The sequence below is a fragment of the Natator depressus genome, chromosome 6 (assembly GCF_965152275.1).
Source record: "Natator depressus isolate rNatDep1 chromosome 6, rNatDep2.hap1, whole genome shotgun sequence".
Taxonomy (NCBI): Eukaryota; Metazoa; Chordata; order Testudines; family Cheloniidae; genus Natator; species Natator depressus.
The window spans coordinates 64,230,444-64,250,406 of NC_134239.1; the positions used below are offsets into that span (position 1 = coordinate 64,230,444).

The 19,963-nt window shown below is 47.4% G+C and overlaps 1 protein-coding gene across 2 annotated transcripts in view; it reads left to right on the top strand.

Annotated features, from left to right (window-relative positions):
* The first annotated feature begins 11,149 nt into the window (after nucleotides 1-11,149).
* The window catches only part of PLEKHD1 (pleckstrin homology and coiled-coil domain containing D1), a 44,126-nt gene continuing 35,312 nt past the window's right edge, over nucleotides 11,150-19,963 (top strand). Inside the window, exon 1 of one of the 2 annotated variants that reach the window (XM_074957043.1) lies at nucleotides 11,150-11,506. In XM_074957043.1, the coding sequence (XP_074813144.1) occupies nucleotides 11,355-11,506 (152 nt within the window). In that variant the 5' untranslated portion in view covers nucleotides 11,150-11,354. The remainder of the gene's footprint in view (nucleotides 11,507-19,963) is intronic. The other variant, XM_074957044.1, reaches the window with a different exon arrangement.

Below are 19,963 nucleotides of genomic sequence, written 5' to 3' on the forward strand. Positions count from 1 at the left end.
TGGGCATTTTGACTTCCCCTGTGGAGACCTTCTCCACAGAATGTCCCTGCTTGCAGCTTCCTGAACAGGCCAATGTTCCAAAAGATGCGTGCATCATGCACCTTTCTGGATCAGCCTGCGTTAGTGTCCGTGAAACGCCCACGGTGATCCACAAGCACCTGGGGAACTGTTGAGAAATACCCCTTGCGATTAATGTACTTGGTAGCTAGGTGGTCTGGTGCCAGAATTGGAATGTTCATGCCATCTATTGCCCCTCTGCAGTTAGGGAAGCCCATTTATTCAAAGCCAACCACAATGTCACGTACATTGCCCAGAGTCATGGTCTTCCAGAGCAGGATATGATTGATGGCCCTGCACACTTCCATCAACATGAGTCCAACTTTCCCACTCCAAACCGGTTAGCGACCGATTGGTAGCAGTCTGGAGTAGCCAGCTTCCACAGTGCAATCGCCATGTGCTTCTCCAACGACAGGGCAGCTCTCATTCTCGAGTTTTTATGCACCAGGGCTGGGGCAAGCTCATCACACAGTCCCATGAATGTGGCTTTCCTTATCTGGAAGTTCTGCAGCCACTACTCATCATCCCAGACGTGCATCACAATGTGATCCCACCACTCAGTGCTTGTTTCCTGAGCCCAAAAGCGGCTTTCCACTGAGGTCAGCACCTCTGTGAATGCCACAAGCAATCCCGTGTCCTAGCTAGTACGTGTGACAAGATCAATGTTGCACTCTTCTTGCCTTTGTAGTTTAAGGAATAACTCCACTGCCACTCGTGATGTGTTGGTCAGAGCAAGCAGCATACTGGTCAACAGTTCAGGATCCATTCCTGCCGCCTGAAGAAGCAGGGTGTGCAGTACACAAACCATTGAAAGATGGTGCCAGATGCGGACGGAAGCACAGGGATTGCTGGGATGTGAAGCAACACATCATTGGGCACTGGGTCAGGACTCAGGATGCCCCTGACCCCCATCTGCCTTCCCACAAGTCTTAGTGGCAGAAGAGGAAGAGATGATCTGTGGGATAGCTGCTCAGAGTGCACTGCTCTGAATACTGCTGCAAGTGCCGCAAATGTGAACACACAACAGCGGTTTCCCTTTAGTACTCTCTGAGCTGCGCTGTAACTCCCAGTGCTGTAACTCTGCCATTGTAGACATGCCCTCAGATGCTGCAAGACTAACTTGTCAGATGTTTAAAAAAATCCCAAATGGAATCTGATGACATACTTGTCACACTGTGATGTCATGTAATTATGTAATGACATTCACTATCAAAAACCTCATGATCTAGCAGTTGTCCTGCAAGGAAACCTTGGAAGGTGGAAGCCCTAACATTTGCAAAACAGTGTCTGAGGTAATCCAACACACTGATGAATTTATTCGCACAGAACTCCTGGGAACTAGGGAAGTATTTTAATTTCCATTGTATAGATGGGGAACTGAGGCACAGAGAGATTAAGTGACTTGCTGTAGGTCACACATACAGTCTCTTTGGTAAAGCTGGGAACTGAACCCAGATTTACTGAGCCCTGAGTTAGTGCCTTCACTGCAAGGCTGTCCCTCTTCTTAAAGGAAAGCTGGACTGGAAATGAACAACAGGCTTGAATCAACAGTAGATGCCCCTAATACTCACGCTCTTCCAAATAAATGACTGCTATGAATAGCAAGCTTGCCTTTATGATTTATTCATTAGATCCTGGAGCGTTCTGGTCTCCAAGACAGCATGGGATATGAAAGCCTCTGGAAGTTCATTGCTGGGCTCCAGGTAGCTTTGGGAACATTATGACTTGTGTATTTTTTCTACAGAAAGCTTCCACTGGTGTTCACTTAAGTTATTACCCCTGTTCTGTTTATCCAGTTCAATCAGTTTCCTTTTGTACCTGCCACCGTTCCTGATGCTGCTGTAATTCCTGGAGGAGGGAGGAATAGCATTAACATCAAGCATAGGAAGTTTGGGTAAAATTATATTTTTCTTTCCTACAGCATTTAATATACATGGTGTGCTTGCTAGGTAGAAAATGTAACAGTCATGATTATCGTTTTAAAGGTTTGTCCTTGGGCTTTTTTTTTTCTTTTGCATGCTGTTGTTCACCACTCATCCCCAAGGTGGAGTGCTCTGATTACTGGAACACATTTCCCACAAATTGAAAAAATCTGCTGACCAGATCATGCCCTCCCGGGCTTGAATTGTGCATGATGGAGCAGACCCTTTGCACAGAGATCTCCTCACTTTCCACAGCACCATCCTCCCCTGTGCCCACTGGAGAGGGCTCTCCACTAGTCCAGCATCCATGCTGAGGGGGAGAGATGAGAAGGGAGAGCCTGGAGGTGGAAATGGGGCTCCAGGCTGTGTTGTCAGTGTTCCTCTGCCTCCCTCCCAGCCTGAGGAAGTTGCAGGCAGTGTTGTTTCCAGGGAGTGGGGGGGAAGGCCTTTCTGCAGATGGCCCTAGCCTCCTACAGATCCCAGGGGATCCACCAGGTTTATGGATGTGGACAGAGCCCACAGCCTTTTCTTTGGGGGCGGGGGAGAAGGAAGCTTTTTGCTAATCAGCAGGGCAAGATTGGAATTCTCAGAGGGGATTTTCACTGAGATTTCCTATCAGAGTCCCCAGCTGAGGATTTTACTGTAGGAGGAGATGACCCAGGCCTATCTGTTTACATGGTGCCTCAATGTTTTTTGTTTTTTTTTTTTGTAGGGTGGGATGTCCTTTGGCATCAGGGCCAAAGGGACTGTAAGACAAAGCCAAACAGATACTATCGTGAATGAGCTGTGAATAAGAGCCCCTGTCATGAGCAAGGGGACTAGTCTCTGGCTCTTTGATATGTGTACTCTAAAGAAGTGATTGTCAAGCATTAGTCCTTCAGGCTTCTGTCACTGGTACTCTGGACTCCACTACCATAAAGGTGACATGAAGAGGGAACGGTCGACAAGCTAACATTTTAGTCCTTGTCCACATTAAGGGAAAAAACATGTTTAACAGTGTGCTTGTTAGAAAGCCTGGTGGTCTAGTTACAGTTCATTTTGTGCTGTTTGAAATGTGATGGGGAAAAGCCTCTTATGAGAATTTGGGGGTATCTTCCACAGAGCAATTTTTTTCAATCCTTGACTCTGGGAGCCAGCCCTGCTCTGCTTTGAGAACCCCTACTCCTGGGCTGTTCACGCACAGCCTTGGCATGTAAGCTACTCCTTGGATTGTGCAACCAAATGACACTAGCCAATATCTCTGGTCCCAGACACAACCCTAGGAATCTCTGCCTTGCAGTGTCCAGTGATGCCCACTGTGTACGGGGAGATTTTGGCAAACCAGTAAAGTGCCTGAAACCACCATTGCTTATTCCTAAAAGCAGCCAAGTCAGCAGACCATAAATTGGCCATGCAGCAGCCTTAGCTTAACCAAGGCAGGAGGGGAGGGGATTTTGGGTGCCACAGAAAGGGCAGCTTGACCCTGAATCCTTCCTGATAAGAATTGTGTTGAAGTTGCTGATACATGCATTTTAGAGGTCACAAGGTGTGCAAACTCTGAAAAACACACACCTGATTAATAGATGACCAGAAGGAAATCTCTTGCTTGACCTTAAAACTGCTTGCTTAACAAGTTTTCTTTAAGTGACATGTCATTGTATTACTAATGGATAAATAAGGGGAAAAAGTTTGAGGTAGGGGGACTCTCCCTCTGGATACATCTTGTGTTCCCCACCAGCAGATGGAAGATTTGGCCACCAGAAGACTGCCGTTGTGCCACTTGAGAACCACACTCAGCTTCAGTAATTATTGGGAGTTGGGGGTGTTTTACTAACCTGTTGCCGACTTGTGTAAGTGCTTGAGACTAAGTAAAGTTTAGCTTTAAGTGAAAGCACTCTTGTGTTGCTGAGCTTGTGCCAGCCATCTATCAATCGGAGGGCTGTGTCTCCCTTGATTTATTTCCTGACACCACCTCGCACAGAGTAAAAGTTACCAAGAGCTTTGGTTGAAAGAAGCCCGGGTAACAGCTGGATACTGCAAGCTTATGAGTTCATCAATTTAACAAAGAAATTGATATGTACCAGGCTTGTTATCCCAAGGGGAGTCTCTGACACACTTCAAACCAAATGCACCACTGCAGGTAGAATAAACAAACAAAGTTATTAACTACAAAGATAGATTTTAAGTGATTATAAGTCAAAGCATAACAAGTCGGATTTGGTCAAATGAAACAAAAGCAAAACACATTCTAAGCTGATCTTAACACTCCCAGTGCCCTTACAAACTTAGATGCTTCTCACCATAGGCTGGCTTGTTGCCCTTCAGCCAGGCTCTCCCCTTTGATCAGCACTTCAGTCTCTTGGTGTGGTGTCTGTAGATGTAGGGGGAAGAGAGAGGAAGAGAATGGCAAATGTCTCTCCCTTTTATAATGTCCTTTCTTCCCTCTTGGCTTTGCCCCCACCCTTCAGAGTCAGGTGAGCATTACCTTATCACAGTCCCAAACTGACCAAAGGAAGGGAGGTGACTCACTCAAGAGTCCAACAGATCCTTTGTTGTTGCCTAGGCCAGTGTCCTTTGTTCCTGGGAGGCTGGGATGGGTTTGTCCCATACCTGCCCTGATGAGGTGTGAACTGCCCCTCTGCTCTTGGAGAGTTTTTGTCTGGGTTGTTAAGCCATGAGGACACATTTTCAGCCTCATACTTATATACATGAAATTACAACCTATAACATCACTATAACAACAATGCTCAGTGCATCATGAGCCTTCCGAAGACACCCAACGTGACAAACTTTGCATTGGATACTACATAATCATTTTATAAGGATGAACATGGGGTGCAGGGTGTTCCCACAAGGTACAGAACGTCACACAGACCACATGTTCTCACCAGAGAAAGATGTCAGATGGGGCTGTAAATTTACCTATCTGTGTGTGTTGGGTGCAGAATGCATTGCCAAAGGCTTTTTATTTTTATGACTATTTGCTGAATAACCTTCCTCTCTGAGCTCTGCAGGGCAGCTGTTTTTTTCTTCCCATCCGAGGTATTAAAAATTAATAATGGTGTGCAGAACAAACTCCATCTATCCATGTGTCACATGGGAGTGGATGGATTGGCAGCATGCTGCCTTCCCCCATTTTAAACCTTCCTCTGCACAGAGCTAAGCACTTGGAAGGCTGGAAAATAACTTTCAGAAATAAATATCCAACTTTAGCATCAAATGGGGACTGGGCTGCTGCTGCTTCTGTTTTTTTTAAAACTATATTTGTAGCATCAAATACATGGTAAGTGTCTCCATTTATTTCATTAAGCTGGTTCAATTGCTAACGGCTCCCTGGTGTGGAAATGGCCACAATGTCCAGTTGAAACTAGGAAGACTAATCCAAACTGAAACACCAGCTCTGAACCCTTTTAGACTTTGTGGTGGCTCAGATCCAGATCCAAAGTTTGTGGCACAAGCCCAGAGATCAGTAGAATACAATTTCCTGTATAGGCAATGCACCTTTGCAACACTAGGCAGAACAAAGGAGGTAACACTCTGTCTCCTACAGAGAGTGTCGTGGAATCTTTATTGACAAGTTAGTGAAAGATTTTAGCTTTATCTTTCATCTGAAAGACAGCTCCTCCAGCAGAGGAGTGGCCCCACCATGACAGGATATTAGACCTGAATCAGTGCAGAATTAATCTGCTCTTAAAAGTTTTGCTAGCATAGCTTTGCCAGTTAGAAATGTGGGGGGAAAATCATCCTCTAAGCAACTTAACTTTGCCAGCAAAAGCCACAGTGTGGGCACAGTTATATTGGCAAAAGCGGTGTCCCCAGTAGGAGGGTTTGCCAGTATAGCTATACTTTCTAGTGTAGATAAGGCCTCAGATAGACGAGTACCACCTACTAAATCTTGAAATAAGTGTTTCTGAGACTTAAAGTTTGGTTAATGTTTTCTATTTGTCCTTTTCACTGGGCTGTCTCCTCTGCTAGATACAGGGAGCAGAAATGTGGAAGTGTCAGGTGACATGCAGCTCTCATATTACTTCTTGCTCACAAGGGGAATTATTTGTTTCAAACCCAAACATTCATGGGGTCTTATCTGAATCCAACTCCCAACCTTTCACAGTTCAGTTTTCATGCCTAGTTCACAGGGTTTGCAGTTTCCAGTTTCCATAGATTTCACTCTGATCACCAAGCCAGTGACTTCACCCTATAGCAGACATACTCAGTGCCCACAGTTAACTTGAAAAAATACGTATCTGTGACAGCATACAGCCTGCTAGCTTCTCTCAGTATTGGTAGAGTTAAGAAAGGAAGCAAGGAAGTAGACCTCTCTTCCAGAGAGTTCGCACAGTAAGTTGAAAATGCTGAAGTTCTCAGACCTCAGCTAGTAATACAAGAGAAGAGAGCAATTATGAAGAATATTGTTGTACTTGGGAGCCTGAACCAGTCCTACCATGTCGAGCCTCATCAATACTAATCACTGTGTGAAGGGAGATCTAGTATCCAAAATCATAGTCACAGTGATTTGGGCCAGCGAAGAACCTAGACAGATAGATTGGACAGACTACTGATGATTTGGTAGGTAATATTCTTCCCTCTGACACAATAGTGAAGTGATGCCCTAGTGTGGTGCTTGGGTAACCTACATGCTTGCATTGCAGCATTTAGTGGTGTAAATAAGGGAAGAAATAGTGGGGAGGATACATAGTTCCTGTGTTTGTCTGCCTATAGACTTGCCAGAGCCAGATGGGGCAGAATCATACAGAAAGTGGGTGTGGTGGGCAGTAGGTGGGCTCATCAGCTGTTTAAAGCTACTTCTGTGATTCCCATTGAGGGAAAGCACCTGGCAGGACACACACTGAGTCACTCTGAGGGTATGTCTACACTACGAAATTAGGTCGAATTTTTAGAAGTCGGTTTTTTAGAAATCGTTTTTATATATTCAAGCGTGTGTGTCCCCACAGAAAATGCTCTAAGTGCATTAAGTGCATTAACTCGGCGGAGTGCTTCCACAGTACCGAGGCAAGCATCGACTTCCGGAGTGTTGCACTGTGGGTAGCTATCCCACAGTTCCCGCAGTCTCCGGAAATGAGATTCAAAAGTTCGCGGTTCTTTTCCTGTCTACCTGGCCAGTGCATCTGAGTTGAGAGTGCTGTCCAGAGCGGTCACAATGGAGCACTCTGGGATAGCTCCCGGAGGCCAATACCGTCGAATTGTGTCCACAGTACCCCAAATTCGACCTGGCAAGGCCGATTTAAGCGCTAATCCACTTGTCAGGGGTGGAGTAAGGAAATCGATTTAAGAGCCCTTTAAGTCAAAAAAAAAGGGCTTCATCGTATGGACGGGTGCAGGTTTACATCGATTTAACGTTGCTAAATTCGACCTAAAGTCCTAGTGTAGACCAGAGCCGAGCGTGGAACCAGTGGAAACTCAAGGGGAGGGGTTTATACATCGGAGGAGTTGGAGTCAGTGTTGGAGACTCAGTGGTGGAGCAGCACAAGGCCCGGAAAGGTCTGCTATAGGGGTTGTATTCTAGGGATTTTACCAATTTGTTGGATTTAAATTATAGGCTCCCTTCACCCCACTGGAGAAGAAGAGGACTGGAACTGCTGCAGACTGCAGATTAAGACTGTCACTGCAGAGCCACATAGGGAGTTTGAAGAGAGACCGTAGCTTGTTTCCTGGCCTTTAAGGAGGTTGCAGTCCCTACAGAGGATCAGGACACCATCCCACAGTGACTGAGAAGTGTAAATCCTCTCGGAGAAGAGCCCTAAGGGACTATATTTGTGTGTGTGTATGCATAATTATATTTGGTATTTGCAATTGTGATAGTAACAAGTACAAAAACTTGGGGAAACCCCCCTCGAAACTGTTCTTTCAAGAGTTATTAGTGACCATGTTCATAGTGGTTTCAAGGGGTATAAGTAAACATATGTATTCACAATTGATATTTAGTAAATATTTTCCTTTAGAAATAGTGTGTCACTCTCCTATTGGAGATTTAACTCTGCATAACATATTAAGTCCTGATAAGGCTAAATTTTGGTGTGTACCACAGCAGAAAGGTACGCTGAGGTACTATACATGATGTTAGCGTATTGCTGTCTCCAAACCCATTACATACGCAGTCAGTGCTGTTGGATGTGCTATCAGCTGATGCTGAAGTATAAAGCCAAGGTTTTGAGTACTTGTGGTCATTAAATGACCTCAGGAAACTTTTTTTTTTAAGAATATAGTTTTAATTCCCTTGTGCTGACCACATTCCCAGTTTGAGAAAATGGATTCTTCTTGTCAAAAATTGCCCATGTTGTTTGAGTTTCACACCATATCCCTTTTCACTTCCTGCCCTAACTCATTGTACAGAGTGCGATGCACTGACCAACAGATTTGACAATCTACCCCAGAGATGGTGAATTGGTTCCAATATTTTGTATTTCAATGTATCTGTGCTCTGAGATCTTTCTAGATGAAAGACCCTGCCACAATCACTGAGCTAACTGCAGCTCTGACCACTCTTGGTCTCTTCAAGAGCTCACCCTCTCAGACTTCTAACCGTCACCTCTCTCTTGGGGTGGAATCTTATGATTCTCACATTTTCAGGCTGAGCCCTGGGCTGCAGTCCCCTGTGATTACCTCAGGAGATCTGACTTATCTTCAGCACCTGCAATCTTTCTCCTCTGGGAGCAGTGACAGTGGTAACCTTAAAGCAACATTTCCTTCAAGCAAAGTATTTAGAACAAAATAATTTCAGATAAAATTCAAGATAAATTCAGATAAAACAGATCTTAAAAGAATAAATGGTCTACATACTTGCCTGTCTTTCCCAAAGGCCATCTCAGTCTGTTCTACCTAGGAACAGTGGCCAATGGGAGCTGTGGGGGTGGTGCCTGTGAGTAGTGTGCAGAGCCTCCTGGCCGCGCCTCCGCCTAGGGGCCGGACATACCAGACACTTCTGGGAGCCACGTGGAGCCAGGGAAGCTGCCTTAATTCCACTGTGCCACCGACCAGGAGTTGCCTGAGGTAAGCACTGCTCAGCCAGTGCCTGCATCCCAAAGCCACTCCTACACCCCAATCCTCTGCCCCAGGTCAGAACCCCCTTCTGCACCCTAACTTCCACCCAACCCCCCCCACCTGCACCCCAACCCTCTGCACCAGCCCTGAGCCCCCTCCCACACCCAAACTCCCCCCCAGAGACTGCACCCCAAACTTCCTCCCACACCCCAGCCCTGAGCCCCCTTCCACACTCCAAACCCCTCACCCGCAGCCTGGAGCCCCCTCCTCTATCCCAAACCCTTCATCCTGAGCCCCACTCCAAAGCCCACACCCCCTCCCACACCCCAAACTCCTTCTCCAGCCCTGAGCCTGCTCCAACACTCCAAACCCCTGGGCCTCTGCCTGGAGCCCCCTCCTGCACCACAAACCTCTCATCCCCATCCCAGAGCCCACACCCCCAGCCGGAGCCCTTACCCCCTCCCACATCCCAACCCCCTTCCCCAGCCCAGAGCCCCCTCCTGCACCGTGAACCCCTCATTTCTGTCCCCACCCCGGACCCTGCACCCCCAGCTGGAGCCCTCACCCCCTCCCACAGTCCAACCCCCTGCCCCAGCCCAGTGAAAGTGGAGTGAGGGTGGGGGGCTGGAGTGAGTGAGGGGCAGGGCCTCAGAGAAGGGGTGGGGCCTTGGGAAAGGGAGAGGGCAGGGGCAGGGCAAGGGTGTTTGGTTTTGTGCAATTAGAGAGTTGTCAGCCCTCCTTTCCCTCACTGATACCAGTCCTATTTTGAGGGCTGATCCTTCAAACCCTTACTTCTCCAAGTAGTCCTTACATGAGTTGAGTTCAGTGGGGCATGGGTAAGTAAAGATGGATGTATTGGACCCAGTATTTTTATTTACCTTGCATGCACTAGGCTTCCAACCGAAGTCCTCCTTGTTTTTCTCCCAGATCCCCACCCCAGCACAAGCAATCGCTTCTTTTCAGAATAGCATCCTGAAGAGTTGCTCAGGTCTCAACGTTTCAGGTGCAGTCAATGTAGCAGCTCACCTGAGTGATGTGCTTGCCTGCTCCACAGGGACCCAGAGGCACCCAGCACAGGCAAAGGATGCACAGGAGGCAGGGCCTGCTTTGGTTTTCAATGGTCTTCACACACCTCATTGTGGGCCTGAGGGGGGCTGAGCACTCAAAGTCCCATTGACTGCAGCTGGAGCTGCATGTTCTTGGCACTGTTCAGGGACAGGTCTAGAGAGAGATGTAAAGTAATGCAACAGAAGGGACTCAATGTAGAGAGAATAGGAACAGCATGCTGGGTTTGCCTACCCCGTCTAGATGTCACCAGCTTTCACTCTGATTTTACCAGTTCACAAAACTTATTAATATAATACCTCTAACTTCTTCTCTTTATCATTTGTTAGATGCTGCCATCAATGTGCCCTCAGCACTGGGCAAGACAAAACCAAGGCAATCCCTCCTCAAAAATCTAACAATGTCAGAGACAGACAGAGAAGGCAGGATGTGGAATGCAGGAACTTGGAGCAACATTATGCTGTGGTTTCTTGTGAGCCCTGGGGAAGAAGTGTCTCTTGGAGGGACTTTGTGTGGGGTGGGCAATGGCTGGGGAACTGTTCCTTGGTGATGGAGTCGGAGGAGATGAATGGAGTGGTGAAGCTCTCCAGGGAGCAGCAGAAGGCGTAATGTGTCCCAAGTCCCAGAATTGGGATTGATGAGTTGTATAAGAGATTATTTTATTGCTGGCAATGGCCCTTTAAGGAAGAATGAGACTGGTGTCATGGACAATACCCATTCAAACCAGAGCGAGCATGTGAACCCTACCCACTGGCTTCCAGGCTGGCACAGAAAGGAAACCCCTCCAAATAGATGAGGAAGTCTGATTGGAGCTCACTGATTCACACCCACTCTGCTCACCTTGCCCCATGAGCCAATCAGAAGAACTCATGAGCAGACACAAGACTTTGGGGGCATGTGTCACAGAAACAAGCCTGGCAATTTGCAGACTGTCCCCTCTGACTCCGATCTGGGGCTCCTGAGTGTTCAGTGCAATAACCATCCTTACACCCTGGCTCTCACACAGATAATTAGGCTTGCTGCATTATTTCTGAGTGTGCGCACTCTCTCTCTGTATTCCTGGTCTGTGGCTCTATTCAGCCCTCTGACTCATGGGCTGGGACTTTTGCGCTCTCCGTAATGCATGACAAAGTGATACAAAATGAAGACACTTTCATCATCTCTGCATCGGGGGAGAATTATCGCCTGAGCACTGAGCAGTCCCGTTATTGATTTAAACCATAGCCTCAGTCTCTCTGTTGGAGTGGCTGGTAATGTCCTTCTGGGTCGTTGCATTTAATTGGATTCTCTGAGCTGCCAGGCAAAGGGGGAGAGTTAGAATAAAATCCGTCTATGATGTTCACTTCAAAATCCAACTCTGTCTCCCCTTCTCCATCCATGGAACAGGCAGACTCGGATGTCTTGGATATCAGCACCAAAGTGCAGCTGTATGGCGTGCTCTGGAAGAGACCCTTTGGGAGGCAGTCTGCCAAATGGTCCAGGAGGTAAGATGCAGGATTTGGCTGTGATGAGGTGCAGTCACTGCAGGACTCTCTGTCTGGTCAGTGGAAAATGCAAAGTTCAAGGGGGGAGGGGAGGGCTAGATAAGCAGCTAGACCCTCTGAGGGGTTGACAAGCTGGGGCAGAGAGGATAAAATTAGGTGTTCAATTAGATGGGTTTGGGTGAATCTCTGAAAGAGCCATTGGGTGAGCAGGGAAGGATACACAGGCAGGCTCCAAGTGGGATAGGGAGGGCTCAGAGGCAGGGGTTAGATTAGCAGTGTGAACCTCTGGGGACAGCTCCCCCATTTTGAGACTGCTGTACACACCGGGCATCTCAGCCAGTTTCCTTCTAGCCCTGCTTCACCCCTGTGCTGTATACACATCACTTCAGCATTGGAACTGGTTCCAAATGTTACAGTGTGATAATTGTGTGATAGCGGCCGAGGTTGCTTCTCTACCTTGTTCTGGAGTTGAGGCTTGATTCATTAGTGTTTGTAAAGCTCCTTGAGATACTTGGCTAGTGTGTATGTGTACTGCTGCCTTCTGGGGGGTGGAATCAGAACTGCTTCACTCTGAGTCATAGGTGCTATACTGCTAACAGCAAAAAGAGATTCTCTTTCTGCTTCTGAAGAGGGAGAGTACAAGTTCTATCCCCACTGTTGCTATAAAGTTGGCATGGTGTGTTGCATACTGGTGACCAGGAAGTTTGTAGGTGGCTATACCTTTGTTACTTATTATCTGGGTAAAAGTATGTACTTTACTACAGAAGCAGTGGGTGGTTCTTTGTTTGTTTAAAGTTGATGTTATTTCAGTGTAAGTTTCACTACATTTTTAAAAAATTTCCGGTGACCTTCAAACAACAAAAGGTGACTATTTACATATATATGCTCTTCTTATAACACTTCATACTTTTATTGCACCTTCTGTTTAAGGCTCTCAATATGTTACACACTCAAACAGATTAAGCCTTTCAACACCACGAGAAGCAGGGAAATACCATTATCTGTCCGAATTGTGGTCTAACAGTTCAGATCTCGACCTGGCAGTCAGGAGACCTGTATTTCTCTCCTGCTACTGTCAGTGATTTGCTTTGTGGTCTTATGCAAGTGACTTAACCTTTCTGAGTTTCAGCTTCCCCTTCTGTAAAAAGGAGATGACAGTTCTTCCCCAGAAAGGGGCTTTGTCACCACCTGTGGGAGAGCACTGTAAAAGGCAGAGTTATTTATTTATTTAGTCCCATTTTACAGGTGGGGAAACTGAGGCACACAGTGGTTAAGTCTTTTGCACAAGGCCCCCCCCACACACACACACCTTTGTGTGTACTGCAACATTTTTCTGCAAACTGAGGCATTATTTTCTGGGAGGTACTTTGTGATAAGTAACCGCAGCTTCGCCTACATACATTTGTTACATGAATTATGTTTCAAAACAAACGTGATTGTGCTGCTGAAAAGAGCCAAGGATTGGTGTTTTCCCAGCAAGAGAGAATAACCAAGGGCAAGATCTCCTTCAAGGCAGATTAAAAAGAGTCCTTAACACGCTCATTTCCTCTCAATCAGAATCTCTTGCAACCAAACTGTCCAACTCTATCCGACGTTTGAGGCATTATTTATTTAACACTGTTCTATTCCTAGAAGTCACCCCCTTCGGAAGCGAGTTGTAAATATTTTAGTGATAGCAGGTGGCAAGAGGTGGGGGAGACGCTCATGAGACAGCAATGCGATGGGATGGAATGTTTGCTGCAGCTGGAACTCTGAGGTACTCTGGGAGAAAAGAAATGGGGAGGGATTTGGGCTTGGAAGGAAAGGAATTGATTGGGTATCCTGAAGTCAGGAGGCTGGGGTAAATGGTGAAAGGGAACAAGAGGAAGCCAGGAGGCATGAAGAGAATGGGGAGATGCATGAGGGTATGGCTTCATGGCAGTTAGCGTGGGTGATTGCCACCTAGGTCTGAGCACCCAGGTTCACTTAGCCTGGGGGCAACTGGCCCCATTTCAAAGCCCTACTTGCATTACTGTGTCCTCACATTTCTGTACTTGCCCATGTGTGTCTGTGGGCATAGCCCATGGTTCTTTGTACTGAGATGCTCTAGGATTCTTTTCCAGTCTGTTATGTCAACTGCAAGAGAAATTGTCTATCTTCTGCAGAGAATTGTGGGAAGGCTTTGGAGGACTGTCAGCACTTGGGTGACTTTTTTGCCTACATCCTCACTGCAAAGTGGGTGAGTTCCAGTGAATGAAAGTGAATCCCGGACTTTAACACCCCACTCTACCCAGCCGAGTAAGCTAGCTCAGTCTTAAAGGACTGCCAACCCTGGGCCAGATGGTTTGCTGTGTGGTTGGTAGGGGGGTTGGGGCTAGAACCTGCATAAGAGCCTGGGCTGACTCTGGTGCAGTGAAGACATACCCTAGGAAGGAAAGGGAGACGCCTGGAAGTGAAGCATATGGAAGGCTGGGGCATAGGAGCAAGAGGTTACAGGGGACTTGAAAGCAAGGGGTGTGGAAGAAAAGCAAAAATGGAGTGGCACTGGGGTCCTGGAAGACAAAAGGAGAGTTTGAGCAGGGGAAGGGAAGTCAGAGGAACCGTTGGAAGAAAATGGGACATAAACTTGCTGAGGCTTTCAGGTTCTGCAGCATGTTGAATCTTTCTCAGACTTTCCCATCCCGTGTTTCTTTTTGCTGTCTTCCCTCCTGCAAGCCTCGCAGTTTGGATGTGCATTTGCATCAGTGCACGTTACAGATGGCAACTCCTTGCAGAGCTCTCAGGGCTTTTAACATGTCAGGATTTGCAGAGGGCTGGATTTTAAGATGCCGTGTCACCAGTTTCTGCTTAAAGATGCTAGCTCTTGAAGTTCTCGGTAGAACTAGCATTACTTTCTCAAGCACAGAAGGGTTTTACTGTGAAATCATCTCTTGCAGGCTTGTGTAAACTGATCATGATGAGGCTCAGGAAATAATCCACCCACTCCCAGTATAACAAAACATGCTTGGTCAGGTATATTAGGTCAGAGGGTAGGGGGACCTAGTGTTTTGCATCTTAATTTAATTCAATGGATATTATTGGTCAATGCTGGAGACAGGTGACTTGATGCACTAGTGGTCTTGTTGATTATGGCGAAGCCTTTGTTGTTATGAAATCCTATTATTATTGTTTGTTTGTTACTATTATTTGCATTGCACCTTGCATAAAACCTAAAGGCCCATTTCCTGCCCTGAGGTGCCTACAACCTAAGTGAAGTATGACATCATGTGATGAGGGGAGAGACCAGATCAGGAGATGAGGGAAGAAGGTTTACACAGCTAAAGGTGCGCACCTGCTAGAGCTGCATGCTTCACGTGTTGGTTTCTGCTTTATAGGGTTGTACTAAGGTCATTGCTGGAGAGACTGGAAAGAAACGTATGTAGAGGGGGGGACTCAGGGATGTCCATGGGCTACTTGATCAGGCAGGTCACTCCGGACATGGGCAACAACATTTTACTGATTGGTTGGGTGAAACTTTGGCTATGTCTACACGACACCACTTATAGAGGCGCAGTTGCCTCTTTGTAGCGTTTCTGGTGAAGATGCTCTAAGCTGACAGGAGAGAGCTCTCCCACTGGCATAATTAAACCATCCCCAGTGAGCAGCGGTAGCTATGTCAGCGGGAGAGCATCTCTCAGAGGGGTGTTTTTTTACACCCCTCAGCAACATAAGTTACACCGACAAAAGTGCTAGTGTAGACATAGCCTTAGACAAGTGGTTCTCAGCTGTGGTCCACCACTGGTTCAGAGAAAGCCCTTGGCGCACTGGGCCAGTTTGTTTACCTACTGCGTCCACAGGTTCGGCTGATCGCGGCTCCCACTGGCCGAGGTTTGCTGTGCCCATCCAATGGGGGCTGCGGGAAGCGGCTCAGGCCGAGGGATGCGCTGGCCACCCTTCCTGCAGCCCCCATTGGTCTGGAGCAGCGAACCGCGGCCAGTGGGAGCCGTGATTGGCTGAACCTGCGGACGTGGCCGGTAAACAAACCAGCCCAGCCCACCAGGGGCTTTCCCTGAACAAGCGGCGGACCACAGTTGAGAACCACTGCCTTACACAATAGCTGTGTGTGCACCTGCCTTGGCGCTATGGGCTGAATATTGTTTTCAGTAGGGCCGTGGAAGGTGGGGAGGAGAGATCTCAAAGACACTGAGCTTAGACAAGAACAGATTCAGAGGCAGCCTGAAGGAGTAGCTAAAAGCATGTGGCTGACCCAGAAGAAACCTGAGGAGAGATTTTTGGGTCAGGTTGCAGGTTGAAAACAGTGTTCTTGGTGCTGTGAGCAAAAGCAGCTCTTTCCCACTATTTGATTCCTTTTGAGTTCAGAGACACAGGAATTTGGTGCAATTTGATTTACAAAGAATGTACAGAGAAATACCTGACTACCATCGATTTCTGCTCCAACTGGAACACCCACCGGGCCCCCAACTTTGACTAGCTGCTCAGGTCAAACAGCAGCAGCCGGCATTTATACAGCACTTATCACCACGATGGCTGAGTGCCTCGCTCACATTTGATTCATCCTTGCAACCCCCTCTGTGAGGCAGGGGAATATTCTCATCAAGCCTATATTGTAGACCAGAAGTTGAGAAACCAAAAGGCAAAGTGACTTGTCCAAGGTCAACCAGGAAATTATATTCCAGCATAAGGAACAGCCCAGATCTCCTGAGTCCCCTTTGCTGCCACTGGAGTGGCGTGTGGATGTGGATCCGGCCCTGAGCTGGTATGTATGAGGGGACTATCTAAAGTCCTGCTTCTGCAAACTCGTATGTATGGGCAGGCCCTTGCACCTGCCGCCTGTCCTATTGACTTCAGTGGGGCTCTGTGGGGCTGCAGGGTCCACCTGCACAGAGCTCCGTGCAGGATCAAGGCTCAGTCATACCTTGTATGGGGATGGACTTGATGATATCGAGCCCTGTTCCACAAGACGCTGAGTGTCCTGACTTCCCTTTGAAGTTAGGTGGAGTTGGTGGCACTCAGCACCTGACAGGATCAGGACCCTCATTATTACAGTGGTAATAAACTTTTTCATGTTGTGGATCACTCCTTCAAAAGGACCTTCTCATGCACCATCTCCTACTCTACCCCCCAATGTCACCTTTCTCCAGGAAATGTAATATCCCAGTGGTAAGGAGTTAGGATAAATTCAATGCAATGAGTGCACGGGCAGTTACCTACCTCCACCTTGTACCTCTGCTGTTTATTTACTCTCTACGTATAAAGGGCTTTAGATCTATTAGGACCAAATTTACCCTCTTTCCAGCAGTGCTCAATGCCCCAGTCTTCCCAGACAACAGATGCTTTTTGGCTCTGTCCTTTTCTGTTGTTTGCTACCTCTCACTTTGAATCATGGTTGAATTTACAACAAAGAAACAGTTGATTAAGGGAGCCGTGAAGCTGCTGCACAGGATGCAAAAAATTTTGTTTGGAGTCTAGTTGGCCTAAACAGTCTCTGGAGGTTTGTTAGAAGAGCTGCATCTAGTAGGAACTGTCATTGCTTGAAGACCAACACAGGTTCCATCTTTGTTGCAGAATCAGCTGTGTGGGCCACCTGGAAATATTTATTTTGCAGATCACCAGCCCTTTATGGACCACACTTTGAGAATCACTGCTCTAATGGGATCTCATGTCTGATTACTATGATCCCATAATGGGGCAGGGCAGATGGGGTTCCTATTTGGTGATTCCACACGTGGAATTTGACATACAATTCACCTTTTTGCCACAGAAATGTGTTCAAGCATCCAAGGTTTCATTTTTTAAAAATTCTGGTCCTTGTGGTTCTGAAAATAATCTTGAGAACAGGATATGTAGACTGTAGCAGTTTTTTCTTCCTGAATTTGCAGACGGCCTGAAATAATAGTTTGGAGAGGTGTGAACTGCCCCTAGGCGTCTCAATGGGTTATTAACTCTACAACTCTGAGATCCAGTTTCTACATGGTTAACTATTTCCCTTATCCCTGTCACAAACAACCCTCTTCTGGATGAGAATTTACTATTAAAATAAACAGAAGGGATAGAGAACTGATTTTATTATTAATTTTTCATATTTAATTAAAAACTTCAATTTTAAATGTAAAGGAAGATGCCTCAGAGCTCCCAGCCTGCTGCACCAGAGAGCTGCAGAGCCCAGGGACCTTGTCAAAGAAAGTAAGTCTAACTGGCTGCAGAGTGCAGGGGGACTTGGGAGTAATAATTAACACCTTTTATGTTGGAACGCTGATGATAATAGCCACCTTCCACCTCATCTAGACCCTGTGCAGTTGTTATAGCCAGATACCATAGAGCCAATTTGGGTGGAGGGGCAAACAGGGTTAAAAAGCAAGTAGGGGGAGACCTTCCGAAGTCAGAGCATCATTTGTAGCAGAGTGTCAGCAAATATTGGATGCGGGCCAGCTGGAAAAAAAAGTTTTCCTAGATGAGTTCCCTTAGTTAGCATTTTATTATGCAGCCCTCCCATCACTCTCCATATGTTCATACACCACACTGCCCTCCCCAGGAAATGCTCTTTCCTGCCCTGGGACTATCAAAGACAGGGGTTGGAATGGAGCAAACACAGATTAATGGTAATTAATCCATCTACCAGTATAAGGAGGAATTCAGCTTCTGACCCCTGAAGAATCTTCATTGACCATACCCGGCTCCATCAAACTAAGTGCTTGTGACTGAATGAGTTTAGGGACAGGGAGCTGGGGCATGTGGACCAAATCCTGCAGTGCTGGCTTAGGCAAAATTCCTGTTGAAGTCAATGAGAGCTTTGCCTGTATAAAGACTACTGGATTTGGCCATGTGTGTATAAATGAGCGAGAATGGACCTGATTCTCCACTGCTTTGCCCCTGGTGTAGCCATTTACATAAGATCAGAACAGTAGCAACTTACGCTCACTTTGCACAGGTGTAAATAACTGCTGAGGGTACAAGGCAGTGGAGAATCAGGTGAAGACTCCTGCAGAGATCAGAGGGCTATAGGGAAAAACAGCAGAGAAAAGGGCTGTCTCAATCTACCAACCTATACTGTGGCAAAGCCCAAGTTATTTCATTTGGTTGCTTGTCTCTGTTACTGATCCAGAGTGGCTGGGGGAGGTCTGGTACTGGAACAAGGCTGACAGCCTGAGTTCATCTGTCATTATTGTGACATCTGTGTGCTGTGCTTTGTATAAGCAATAATCTGAAGTGATATTAGCAGCATCCTCTCCAGCCAGGAGGAGAGGGAGAGATTAATGCCTCAGGCAATGCAATGTCTTTCAGTGGAAAAGAGCTCCCTTCCCAGCAGCCCCCTGAGAGAGAAGCAGCAGTCTTGGTTCCCTGACTGGACGCTGCTGGTGCTTTTGACTGGTCAAGTCCAAGTTGGGTGACTGCTGTGGTACAGAGCAACTTTGGAAAGAAATTTCTGCTGCCTGACTTGTGATTTCCCCCCTCTTCTCCCTGCAGCTGCTTATTCCTCCCATGGTTCCCAACTAGCAGCTCAACCCCTTTCCCTGCCATGGACACTACAACACTAATGCCGACGGCGGGAGTGGAGCCAGAGTGAAATGCACAAGACCTATCGCTGCACGGAGGGGCTCATCTGCAGGAGAGCAGTGCAGGAGCGTGTGTCCTTTTCATCCCCATCTCCAGCGTTACGTGTATGCTCCCCGCAGCCTGACCATCCTGCTACCACCTGCTGAGCAACCAGACCCCTGCCCAGGACTCCAGGCCTCCCAATACCTCCAACAAGTAAATCAATCCTCTCCTGCCTGCTGAAGGTGGCTGAGCAGACCCAGGGAAGAGGCAGTCAGGGTCCCAGGCTGTTGCTGAGCTGGAACGCACATGGAGCAATTAGGAGGGAGTACCAAGTCTTGCTTGCCCTAGGGAGCTAATACTGAGATTGCACATGGCCTGGTTTCCAGCAGGATGGCTACTACAGGTACTGGCAGCTCAGAAAAAACAGTGGCAATGAGAATGTTTATTCCCAGGGGACTGAAGGGATTAGAAGCAATGAAGAGGCTTTCCCAGCTTAGCTTGCCTGTCTGACTCCTGCCTAGGGCTCTGACCCTGCAGGTGGTAGCACGTGGGCAGCTTGCTGTGTCCATGTGGAGCCCCTTGCAATAGATGGGGCTCTGTGTAGGGGCAGCAGCCCACTGTGCTCTAACTATTGCAGGATCGAGGCCTAAGCTGGCAGCGTCTGCAGGCTGTTACCATCTCACACCTATTTGGTGATCTACAAGGAATGAAATTGAGAGCCAAGGGGTGTCTCAGTCCAACTCCTAGTGGACAAATGTGAGCTCCCCATCCAAAACCCACCACCACTGACTGGCACCGTATTGGCCATTTCAGCAGAGGTCAAGGTCGTTAATGGGCCTTGGAGATTGAACTCCCCTCTCCTCGTTGGACGTGGTCCCTCCAGCTCCGGAGTCAGGTTTGAGCGGAAGCGGGTTGAGAGGTGCTGCTGTTCCTATAGCTGCT